General features: G+C 61.8%; 1 protein-coding gene across 7 annotated transcripts in view; it reads right to left on the minus strand.

Annotated features, from left to right (window-relative positions):
* ZNF638 (zinc finger protein 638) overlaps positions 1-2,119 on the minus strand; it is a 35,865-nt gene extending 33,746 nt beyond the window's left edge. For all 7 annotated transcript variants that reach the window (XR_011337397.1, XM_069856603.1, XM_069856604.1 and 4 more), the window contains exon 1: positions 732-2,119. Coding sequence is in view for 6 of the 7 variants with exons in the window: in XM_069856603.1 (XP_069712704.1) it covers positions 732-2,048 (1,317 nt within the window). In the remaining variant the exon portion in view is untranslated. The remainder of the gene's footprint in view (positions 1-731) is intronic.
* Between the last annotated feature and the right edge of the window lie 9,575 nt (positions 2,120-11,694).

Here is an 11,694-nt window from a genome sequence, read left to right on the forward strand (position 1 = left end):
GCCCCACCAGCTCCATGTCCTCCCTGTGCTGAGGACTCCAGAGCTGGACCCAGGACTCCGGGTGGGTCTCCCAGAGCGGAGCAGAGGGGCAGGATCCCCTCCCTGGCCCTGGTGGCCACGCGGCTCTGGATGCAGCCCAGGACACGGGGGGTTTCTATGCTGTGGCTCACATTGAGCTTCTCCTCCCCAGCACCAAGTCCTCCTCCTCAGGGCTGCTCCCAAGCCTTTCTCCACCCAGCCTGGATTGAACCCATGGATCTCCTGACCCAGCTGAAGGACCTTCTACGAAGAACGCAAACCCAGGAACATCTCCACCCCAGCGTGATGCCGTTCATTTTACGACCCAAACCAGGACACAAAATCACTTTTAACATTGAAGCCAGTAGGAAATCCAGGTGGTTTTGCATGGAAAGCGCCGGAGCTGGTGATGGGCCCCGTAAACTCGTTGAGCAAAGTGGAAGCAACGAGTTGATGGAGCGGGGAAGGAGCAGGAGGAGCAGGAGGAGCAGGAGGAGATGGAGGAGATGGAGGAGCAGGAGGAGATGGAGGAGATGGAGGAGATGGAGGAGATGGAGGAGATGGAGGAGATGGAGGAGATGGAGGAGATGGAGGAGATGGAGGAGATGGAGGAGATGGAGGAGATGGAGGAGATGGAGGAGATGGAGGAGATGGAGGAGATGGAGGAGATGGAGGAGATGGAGGAGATGGAGGAGATGGAGGAGCTCTCTCACCTTCATCTGCGCGCACTCGATGTTGCACAGCGAGCACATGTGGGGGAAGATCCTCGGCGAGGTGGCGTAGTAGTCGTTCATCATGGAGGGCGTGGGCAGGCGTTTCCTCTTGTGGCCGTCGCCTTCGGGAAACGCCGGCAGCCACGAGCCTTCCCCGCCGCCGTACGGCGATTTCATCGGCTCGTCCGGCGCCGCCGCGAAGGCTTTGGGCCCCGCGTCTCGCTGCAGCCTCTCGTGGGAGCTGAGAACGGCCAAGAGCCCCGGGGAGAAGGGCGGGTGCGGCGCGGGCGGCAGGACGGGCTGCGCCACGGGAGGCGGCGGCAGCAGCACCGGCTGCGCCAGCGGCGGCAGGATGGGCAGCGGCAGCAGCGGCGGCGGCAGCGCGGGCGGAACCGGAGCCTGCGAGAGGGATTTGACGGCGGGGAGCCCCGCGGGGGCCGCGCACAGGCCCGCCGCCTTTTCCGGAGGTTCTGGAGGGAAAAAGGAGCAAGCGGTGGAGGAACCGTTCTGGAAAGCGGCGGGTTTCATCAAGTCTTCAACGGGAAAGAGCGGCCCCACGGCCACGGGCTCGCGGCGGAAGCTTTCGCCGCTCTCCCCGCTCGACGCCTCGGGACGATAGCCCCGAGCTTCCAGAGGATCCTCCGTAGGCACTTCGGGATCGTAGGCGTGAGCTTCCAGCGGCTCCTCGGCGTAACCGTATTTGCTGGCGTGGCCGTAATCGATGACTTTGCTCTTCACCGCCGAGCCGCTCGCGCCGCCCTCTTCTCCTCGGCCCGGAGGGCGCAGGCCGGAGGACTGACCCATCTTGCGCACGCGGATCTCCCTCAGGATCAGCGGCATGTTCTCCGGCGTCAGCTGCTCGTCTGGGTAGCGACTGAGCTCCTCCAGATCCTCGTTGGACAAGCCAAAACTCGCTAGGATGCTGGAAGCGCTTTCGGGCGTGTAGCGGCTCTGGGGGCTGGAGCTGGGCTCCGAGGAAGACGGTTTCGGGGTGGTGGCCCCCGTCGAGCAGGAGCTGCTGTCCCAGCGAGCGGCGCAGGGTTCTCCTTTCTGCTCCTGGTGGAGGTTGGTTTTCTTCTTCACCTGCCTCGGATCGGGCCTGTGCAGGGTCACCCGCACGTTGATCCGCTGCGAACCACGCCACGGAGCCGATTCCAAGCCGGAGAGTCGCTGCGACATCCCTTGAGGCATCGCGGGCGAAGGTTTGCGCTGAAGTCCCACCACGACTCCTTCCCGAAGGGAGCCAGGAGGAGGCTTGGGGCCCGATGGATTCGGCCCCCTTGGCCGCTGAGGTAAAGTTCCTCGAGGGTTGAACATGGTGTTCGGGAGGAAAAGTTGGTTTATCCAGGCATGAGGAGGCCCCGGAGCGGTGGGAGCAGGAGAGCTCAAGCGCTGGAGAGCCAACTGCGTCTTCACGTGCGCGAGCGGCAAGGGAGGAGGAGCCCAAACAACGGGGTTGGGAACGCCAAGGGGCAAGGAGTTCACGAGAGGAGCGAACCGTTCCAAGAACAACACGAAGCTGAAAGTCAAAAGACAAGGATAAGGTGCTTTCACAGCTTTTTTTGGCCTGCGTCACATCACGGATTCTACAACCGGTGAGGAAAAAACCCCACGAGGCACCGAGGGGAGTGTAAAGATTGAAACACTGCTTTGGAACCAGAATCACATCCAACAAACCTGTCTTTTTCACTGGATAATCACAGAATCAGAGAATCACCAGGTTGGAAAAGACCCACTGGATCATGGAGTCCAACCATCCCCATCAATCACTAACCCATGTCCCTCAGCACCTCGTCCACCCGGCCCTTAAACCCCTCCAGGGAAGGGGACTCAACTCCCTCCCTGGGCAGCCTCGGACAGGGACCAATCACCCTTGCTGGGAAATATTTCATCCTGCTGTCCAGCCTGACCCTCCCCTGGTGGAGCTTGAGGCCATTCCCTCTCGTCCTGTCCCCTGGCCCTTGGGAGAAGAGCCCAGCCCCCTCCTCTCCACAACCTCCTCTCAGGGAGTTGCAGAGAGCAATGAGGTCTCCCCTCAGCCTCCTCTTCTCCAGGCTAAACACCCCCAGCTCTCTCAGCCGCTCCTCTTCTTCTCCAGCCCCCTCCCCAGCTTCGTTGCTCTTCTCTGGACTCGCTCCAGAGCCTCAACATCCTTCTTGTGGGGAGGGCCCAGAACTGACCCCAGGATTCGAGGAGCGGTCTCCCCAGGGCCGAGGCCAGAGGGAGAAGAACCTCCCTGGCCCTGCTGGCCACGCCGGGTCTGATCCAAGCCAAGATGCCCTTGGCCTTCTTGGCCCCCTGGGCCCCTGCTGGCTCCTGTTCAACCAACCCCCCCAGGTCCTTCTCCTCCAGGCAGTTTCCAGCCAGCCTTCTCCTAGTCTGGAGCTGCTCAGGGTTGTTGTGCCCCAAGGGCAGGACCCGGCATTTGGCCTCGTTAACCCTCATCCCGTTGGTCTCAGCCCATGGATCCAGCCTGTTCAGATCCCTTTGGATCCTCCCTGCCCTCCAGCAGATCCAGCTCCCACCCAGCTCAGTGTCACCCCCAAACTCACTCAGGGTGCCCTCGATGCCTTCATCCAGGTCATTGATAAATGAACAGGACCCAGCCCTGAGCCCTGGGGACACCACTTGTCACTGGCCTCCAGCTGGAGTTAACTCCATCTCCCACCACTCTCTGGGCCCTCCAGCCAACCAGTTTTCCACCCAGGAGCTCGTTCTCCTGTCCAGCCCAGAGGTGACAGTTTCCCAAGCAGAATGCTGGGAGAAACTGTGTCAAAGGCTTTGCTGAAGCCCAGGAAGATCCATCCACAGCCTTTCCCTCAGCCAGCAGCCGAGTCACTTTGTCATAGAAGGTGATCAGGTTAGTTTGGCAAGACCTGCCTTTCATGAACCTGTGTTGACCTGATCACCTGGTTCTCTCGCGTCTGCTTCATCACACACTCGAGATCTCCTCTTCCATGACTTTTCCTAACACCTCATTGTTGGGATAAAACCTTAATGCGCGTCGGAGAGGTCACAGATGGTGAAGGAAACGAGCCCGACCCAACCTCCTGGATCACACAGCCAGCAACGACTCTTCCACCAGCATTTTCCAGCTCATAACGACTCCACAGCCGGGATTTAGTGACATTTATTGACCTTTCCAGCCGTTTTCTAAGCAATAAACCAAAGCCCCTCAACCCTCTCTGAAGATTTTGAAGGTGGGAAGGGCGACTGAAGTCATGAGACAGAATCCCAAGCAGCTCGAGCTCGGATGTCACCTCCTGGTGGGACAAACCCGAAGGCAGCAGAGCCATTTTCAGGAGGGGAGGTCCCAGGAGGACCTACCACACCCTGGAAGTAGCCGAAGGGTGGGACAACGCTGGAATTGGGCAGCTGGAACACTTCCCAGCTGTGAAAGGCAACAATTTCTACTGAAATGACTGCAAGCAGAGCCATAAAATGGTAGAGAAAGTAGAAGTGTCAACTGGAGAAGCAGCGAGATCCTCCTTCTTCTCTAGGCAGGACCCGGCATTTGGCCTCATTAACCCTCACCCCGTTGGTCTCAGCCCACGGATCCAGCCTGTTCCGATCCCTTTGGAGAACCTCAAAACCCTCCAGCAGACCCACACTTCCCACATTTCTCCTTAAAACTCACCAGAAGAACCCAAACCGCTGTCAACGTTGAACTCGAAAGCAAAGAACGGAAGGGGTTGTGTTTACGTTCAGCTCCGAAATCCGGAGTGAGGTCACTGCCGCCCGGCTGCGGCTTCACACGGAAACGAGGACGACGGCACCGAGCTCAGCTCCAAACCCAAAGCACGAGGGAAAGGGGAAGCGAGAAAGGGAAGCGAGAAAAGGGGCTGGAAAGCATGATGGATGATGGGGCTTTCAACACAGAATATACTTAAATTAGTTAAATAACCCTAGAATCAAAATATAGAATGGTTTGAGTTGGAAGGGACCTCAAAGTCCATCCAGTCCCACCTCCTGCCATGGGCAGGGACACCTCCCACTGGATCAGGGGCTCCAAGCCCCATCCAGCCTGGCCTTGAACCCCTCCAGGGATGGGGGTTCCTCTCCCAGCCTGGCCTCCTAGCAGAGGTTCTCCAGCCCTCACATCACTTCCAGGGCCTCCTCGGGACTTGCTGTAACTGAGGAAGCAGCCCCTTCCCAGCCCCCAAAAATGCACCTTCCAGCCCTAAAAAGCCCCTGTTCCAGACCCTAAAAAACCTGGTTGAGTCCCAAAAGCCCCAGTTCCAGCCCCAAAGCCGTGTTCCAGCCCCAAAAGCCCCAGTAATGCCCCCCAAAAGCCCCTCTCTGAGCCCCCCAAAGCCCCTCAGCCCAAAAAAACCCTCTCTGAGTGCCAAAAAGCCCCTCTCTGAGACCCTAAAGCCCCTCTCTTGAGACCCTAAAGCCCCTCTCTGAGCCCCCCAAAGACCCTCAGCCCAAAAAAACCCTGAGACCCCAAAGCCCCTCTCTGAGACCCCAAAAGCCCTGAGCCCCAAAGCTCCTCTTTGAGCCCCCAAAGCACCCTTTGAGCCCCCCAAAAGCTCCGCTACGAGCTTCAAAGCCCCTGTATGAGACCCCAAAGCCCCTCCTTGAGCCCACAAAGCCCCTCTCTGAGCCCCACAAAGACCCTGCTTGAGACCCTAAAGCCCCCGTTCACACCCTAATGCTCCGATTTGAGCCCCCAAAGCCCCTCTTTGAGCCCCTAAATCCCATTTCAGCCCCAAAGCCCCCCTTTGAGCCCCAAAAGCCCCTGTTTGAGACCCCAAAGCCCCACTTTGAGATCCCAAAAGCCCTCCTTGAGCCCCCGAAGACCCTCTCTGAGCCCCCAAAAGCTTCGACATGAGCTTCAAAGCCCCTGTATGAGACCCCAAAGCCCCTCCTTGAACCCACAAAGCCCCTGCTTGAGACCCTAAAGTCCCTCCTTGAGACCCTAATGCTCTGATTCGAGCCCCCAAAGCCCCTATTTGAGCCCCAAAAGCTCCGATACAAGCTTCAAAGCCCCGTTTGAGCCCCAAAAACCCCTGCTTGAGACCCTAATGCTCCGATTCAGCCCCCAAAGCCCCTCCTTGAGCCCCAAAAGCCCCTCTTTGAGCCCTTAAATCCCGTTTCAGCCCCAAACCCCCCCCTTTGAGCCCCAAAAGCCCCTGATTAGGCCCCGAAGCCCCTGCTTTTGCCCCCAAAGCCCCTCTTTGAGCCCCAGAGGCCCATCCTTGAGTCCCCAAAGGCCCCGTTAATGCCCTAAACCTCCGATTCGAGCCCCCAGAGAGCCTGTTTGAGCCCCAAAAGCCCTTCTTTGAGCCCTAAAAGCCCCTCCTGGAGCCCCAAATCCCCTGCTTGCGCCCTAAAGCCCCTGTTTCAGCCCCAAGACCCACTGTTTGAGCCCCAAAAGCCCCTGATTAGGCCCCTAGGCCCCTGCTTTTGCCCCCAAAGCCCCTCTTTGAGCCCCAAAGGCCCCGTTAAGACCCTAAACCTCTGATTCGAGCCCCCAGAGAGCCTGTTTGAGCCCCAAAAGCCCTTCTTTGAGCCCTAAAAGCCCTTCCTTGACCCCCAAAATCCCCCGTTTAAGCCCTAAAGCCCCTCTTTGAGCCCCTAAAGCCCCTCTTTGAGACCCTAAGGCCTCCCTTTGAGCCCCAAAAGCCCCCGTTGAGGCCCCGAAGCCCCCGGTTTTGCCCTCAAAGGCCGGCCCCAGGCCGGGGTTGGCCCTGAGGGGAAGGAGGCGTCGCCGTTTCGTTCCCCCCCTCCCGCCCCCGGGGCCCGGTTCCCACCTGCGGCCGCTCCGCGCCGGCTCGAAGCCCCGGAGGAAGGGGCCGGCGCGCGGCGCGCATGCGCCACACGGGGCCTATAAAAGGGCTTTGGCGCATGCGCGGCTGCGGCTGCGACGCCGCGCGGCCTCCATTACTGTGGGCAAGGTGTGGGCACTGCGCATGCGCACTTGGAGCCGCGCAGCTCCCCCCCGACCGTCCATTACTGTGGGCAAAGGGTGAGCGTCGCGCATGCGCACAAAGGCTCGCGGGGCCGGAATGGGAAGTGCGCATGCGCAGTGCGCACGGCGCCGCCGCCTGGCGGCCATTACTGCTGGCAAAGCCGGGCTTGACGCATGCGCACTGAGCCCCGCGACGCCGCGGCGGGTCCCGACCCACGGGCAGCCGCGGAGCATGCTGGGAGAGTCCGCCTGGCAGCCTTTCCTCCTCTCCCTTCTTCCCCCTCATCCCTCCTTCTTTTCCTCTCAGCCTTTCCCTCCTGGCCCACCAGGCCCAGCTCTTTTCTCCTCGCTGATTCCTTCTTTTCTTCCTTCCTTCCTTCCACAGAATGACCAGGTTGGAAAAGACCTTCAGGATCATGGAGTCCAACCATCCCCATCAATCACTAACCCACGTCCCTCAGCACCTCGTCCATCCAGCCCTTAAACCCCTCCAGGGAAGGGGACTCAACCCCCTCCCTGGGCAGCCTCGGACAGGGACCAATCACCCTTTCCATGAAATATTTTTTCCTGCTGTCCAGCCTGACCCTCCCCTGGTGGAGCTTGAGGCCATTCCCTCTCGTCCTGTCCCCTGTCCCTGGGGAGAAGAGCCCAGCTCCCTCCTCTCCACAACCTCCTCTCAGGGAGTTGCAGAGAGCAATGAGGTCTCCCCTCAGCCTCCTCTTCTCCAGGATAAACCCCCCCAGCTCTCTCAGCCGCTCCTCTTCTTCTCCAGCCCCTTCACCAGCTTCGTTGCTCTTCTCTGGACTCGCTCCAGAGCCTCAACATCCTTCTTGTGGGGAGGGGCCCAGAACTGACCCCAGGATTCGAGGAGCGGTCTCCCCAGGGCCGAGGCCAGAGGGAGAAGAACCTCCCTGGCCCTGCTGGCCACGCCGTTTCTGATCCAAGCCAAGATGCCCTTGGCCTTCTTGGCCCCCTGGGCCCCTGCTGGCTCCTGTTCAACCAACACCCCCAGGTCCTTCTCCTCCAGGCACTTTCCAGCCAGATTCCTGCCTTGGTGGTTGCTTCCAAACTTCTCTCTGTTCCTCTCCAGCGCATGGGAACTCTAATAACCCTGAGAAGTCAACCCTTCTACGTGTCCTCAGCTTTTGGAAGCCTTCAAATCGTGGCTTCTCCAGCCCCCAGGCACCCCCTGCTCCCACCACAGCAAAGCCTCGGACCTTTTGGAAGAGCTGGAAGCTCTTTCCTGAACTTCCGAGTCACGTCTGAGAGGTGGATTTGATGGATGGACCGTTCGGTGGACCAGGAACCGGTTGGATGGTCGCATCCAGACAGCGATGGACAACAGCTTGAGGTTCAGGTGGAGATCTGTGACATGCAGTGTCCCTCAAAATGACCCCAAAGACCTCAGCTCCGTGTCCCCAACAGCTCAGATCCTGCGCTCTGGGTCCAGAACCTCAAATGGTGGAGATCCAGCTCAAGATCCACCAGTCGTCCGCGCTTGGACCATCAACCAGCTCCACACCAGGACCTCTTGTCCCCCCAAAATGACCCCAAAGACCCCAAATCGCCATCCCCAGCAGCTCAGATCCTGCACTGTGAGTTGTGGACCTCAAAAGCTGGAGATCCAACTCCAGATCCAACTCCAGATCCACCAGAGCCGTCCACGCTTGGACCATCAACCAGCTCCACACCAGGACCTCAAAATGACCCCAAAGACCCCAAATCATCAGCCCCAACGGCTCAGATCCTGCGCTGTGACCTCAAAATCTGGAGATCCAACTCCAGATCCAACTCCAGATGCAAGTCCAGATGCAACTCCAGATCCACCAGAGCCGTCCACGCTTGGACCATCAACCAGCTCCACACCAGGACCTCTTGTCCCGTCAAAATGACCCCAAAGACCCCAAATCGCCATCTCCAGCGGCTCAGATCCTGCGCTCTGGGTCCTGGACCTCAAAAGCTGGAGATCCAACTCCAGATCCACCAGAGCCCTGGAGCTCCAGGACATCTCCTGTCACAGCCAGTGAGGCCAAAGGTCCCCACGCTCCAGGACATCCCATAATTCCCCCCTGGGGACGTCCCTGTCCCACTGTCCCACCTCTGTCCCCCTTCCCGTGCCACCAGCGCCCCAAGGTCCCACCAGCATCTCCTGCAGCATCAAACCCCCTTGGGCTGGAGCTGGATGGAGCTGCGGACTGGGAGCACTGGGAGCACTGGGAGCTGGGGACTGGGAGCACTGGGAGCTGGGGACTGGGGACTGGGAGCACTGGGAAGACTGGGAGATGGAGGATGGAGGTGTGAGATTGGAAGGACTGGGAGCTGTGGAACTGGGAGCACTGGGAGCACTGGGAACCAGGGCACTGGGGCGACTGGAAGCTGTGGAACGGGGAAACTGGGAGGACTGAGAACTGGGGGCACTGGGAGGACTGGGAGCACTGGGAAGACTGGGAGCTGGGGACTGGGAAGACTGGGAACCAGGGCACTGGGGGGACTGGAAGCTGTGGAACGGGGAAACTGGGAGGACCGGGAGGATTGAGACACTGGGAGCCGGGGCACTGGGAGCACTGGGAGCTGGGACACTGGGAGCACTGGGAGCCGGGACACTGGGAGCACTGGGACACTGGAAGCACTGGGAGCACTGGGAGCACTGGGAGCTGGAACACTGGGAGCCGGGACACTGGGAGCACTGGGAGCACTGGGAGCACTGGGAGCACTGGGAGCCGGGACACTGGGAGCACTGGGACACTGGAAGCACTGGGAGCACTGGGAGCACTGGGAGCCGGAGCACTGGGAGCCGGGACATTGGGGGCACTGGGAACACTGGGAGCACTGGGATCACTGGAAGCTGGGACACTGGGGGCACTGGGAGCTGGGACACTGGAAGCACTGGGAGCTGGGACACTGGGAGCACTGGGAGCCGGAGCACTGGGAGCACTGGGAGCCGGGACACTGGGAGCACTGGGAGCCGGAGCACTGGGAGCCGGAGCACTGGGAGCACTGGGAGCCGGGACATTGGGGGCACTGGAAACACTGGGAGCCGGGACACTGGGAGCACTGGGAGCACTGGGATCACTGGAAGCTGGGACACTGGGGGCACTGTGAGCCGGGACACTGGGAGCACTGGGAGCACTGGAAGCTGGGACGCTGGGGGCACTGTGAGCCAGGACACTGGGAGCACTGGGACACTGTGAGCACTGGGAGCACTGGGAGCCGGGACATTGGGGGCACTGGAAGCACTGGGAGCCGGGACACTGGGAGCACTGGGAGCACTGGGACACTGGGAGCACTGGGAGCACTGGGAGCCGGGACACTGGGAGCACTGGGAGCCAGGACACTGGAAGTACTGGGAGCCGGAGCACTGGGAGCACTGGGAGCCGGAGCACTGGGAGCACTGGGAGCCAGGACACTGGGAGCACTGGGAGCACTGGGAGCTGGGCACTGGGAGCACTGGGAGCCAGGACACTGGGAGCACTGGGAGCACTGGAAGCACTGGGAGCACTGTGAGCCGGGACACTGGGAGCACTGGGAGCACTGGGAGCTGGGCACTGGGAGCACTGGGAGCCGGGACACTGGGAGCACTGGGAGCACTGGGAGCCGGAGCACTGGGAGCACTGGGGGCACTGGGGGCACTGGGAGCACTGGGAGCACTGGGAGCCGGGACACTGGGAGCACTGGGAGCACTGGGAGCCGGAGCACTGGGAGCACTGGGAGCCGGGACACTGGGAGCACTGGGAGCACTGGGAGCCGGAGCACTGGGAGCACTGGGGGCACTGGGGGCACTGGGGGCACTGGGAGCGGGGCCAGGGCTATTTGTGGAGGCGCAGCAGGCGGCGGGGCCGGTGCCAGCCCCGGGGTGACCCCCGTGTCCCCTCCGCGTCCTCCAGACACCGACACCCCCCCCGGCCAGCGCCGGGGACCCCAACATCTGGGGGGGACCCTGGGGGGCCTTTAGGGGTCAGCAGGAAGATGGGGGGGGACCCCAAGATCTGGGGGGGGGGGACCCTGGAGGTCAGCAGGGACCTGGGGAACAGTGGGGACCCCAAGATCCTGGGGGACCCTGGGGGGCAGAGGGGACCCCAGGGGCACCCCAAGATCTGCGGGAACACCTGAAGGGATCCCCAAAGGCTGGGGGGGGAGATTTTGAGGGGGGTTCTGGGGGGACAGTGGGAGATTCGGGGGGCCTGGGGGGATTTGGGGGTTCAGGGGGGGTTCTAGGGGTGATTTGGGGGGTCTAGGGGGTCCTGGGGGGATATTTGGGCGGGGGGGCAGCACTCACCGTCCGAGCGGGTCGAGGGTCGGGGTTGGGGGGTTTTGGGGGGCCGGGGGTCCCCGCTTTGGGGGGGCAGAGCCCCCCCTGCCACCCGCCCGCATCTCGGGGGTCCCGGGAGCCCCGGGGGGTGGGGGGGGGGGGGCGGGGGGGAGGGACTGGGGGGAGGGGACCAGGATGGGGGGACACGGGGGGGGCTCCCCAAAGTGTGGGGGGGGTGGGGATGAGACCCCCCAAAAGCTCTTATTTTGGGGGTTAGACACCCCCCCCCCAGGGCCCCCAAACTGGGGGTTCGGGGCTCTGTCCCACCCCCCCCAGGAGGCTCTATTTTGGGGGTACAGGAGCGGGACACCCCCCCCCAGCAGCCCCCATCACTCGGGGGCCCCCCCAGTTCCCCCCCAGCTGGGGGTTCAGGGCTTTGAGACCCCCCCAGGAGCCCCCAGATTGGGGGTTCGGGGCTGGGACCCCCTCCGGGAGCTCCTAATTTGGGGCTGGGACCCCCCCCAGTGCCCCAAACTGGGGGTTCAGGGCTTTGAGACCCCCCCAGGAGCCCCCAGATTGGGGGTTCGGGGCTGGGACCCCCTTCAGGAGCCCCTAATTTGGGGCTGGGACCCCCCCAGTGCCCCAAACTGGGGGTTCAGGGCTTTGAGACCCCCCCAGAAGCCCCCAGATTAGGGGTTCGGGGCTTCGTTCCCCCCCCAGGAGGCCCTAATTTGGGGGTACAGGGCCAGGATCCCCCCCCAGGATCCCCAAAATCGGGGGTACAGGGCTCTTACCCCCCC

Source organism: Phaenicophaeus curvirostris, chromosome 4 (assembly GCF_032191515.1).
Source record: "Phaenicophaeus curvirostris isolate KB17595 chromosome 4, BPBGC_Pcur_1.0, whole genome shotgun sequence".
NCBI classification, from domain to species: Eukaryota; Metazoa; Chordata; class Aves; order Cuculiformes; family Cuculidae; genus Phaenicophaeus; species Phaenicophaeus curvirostris.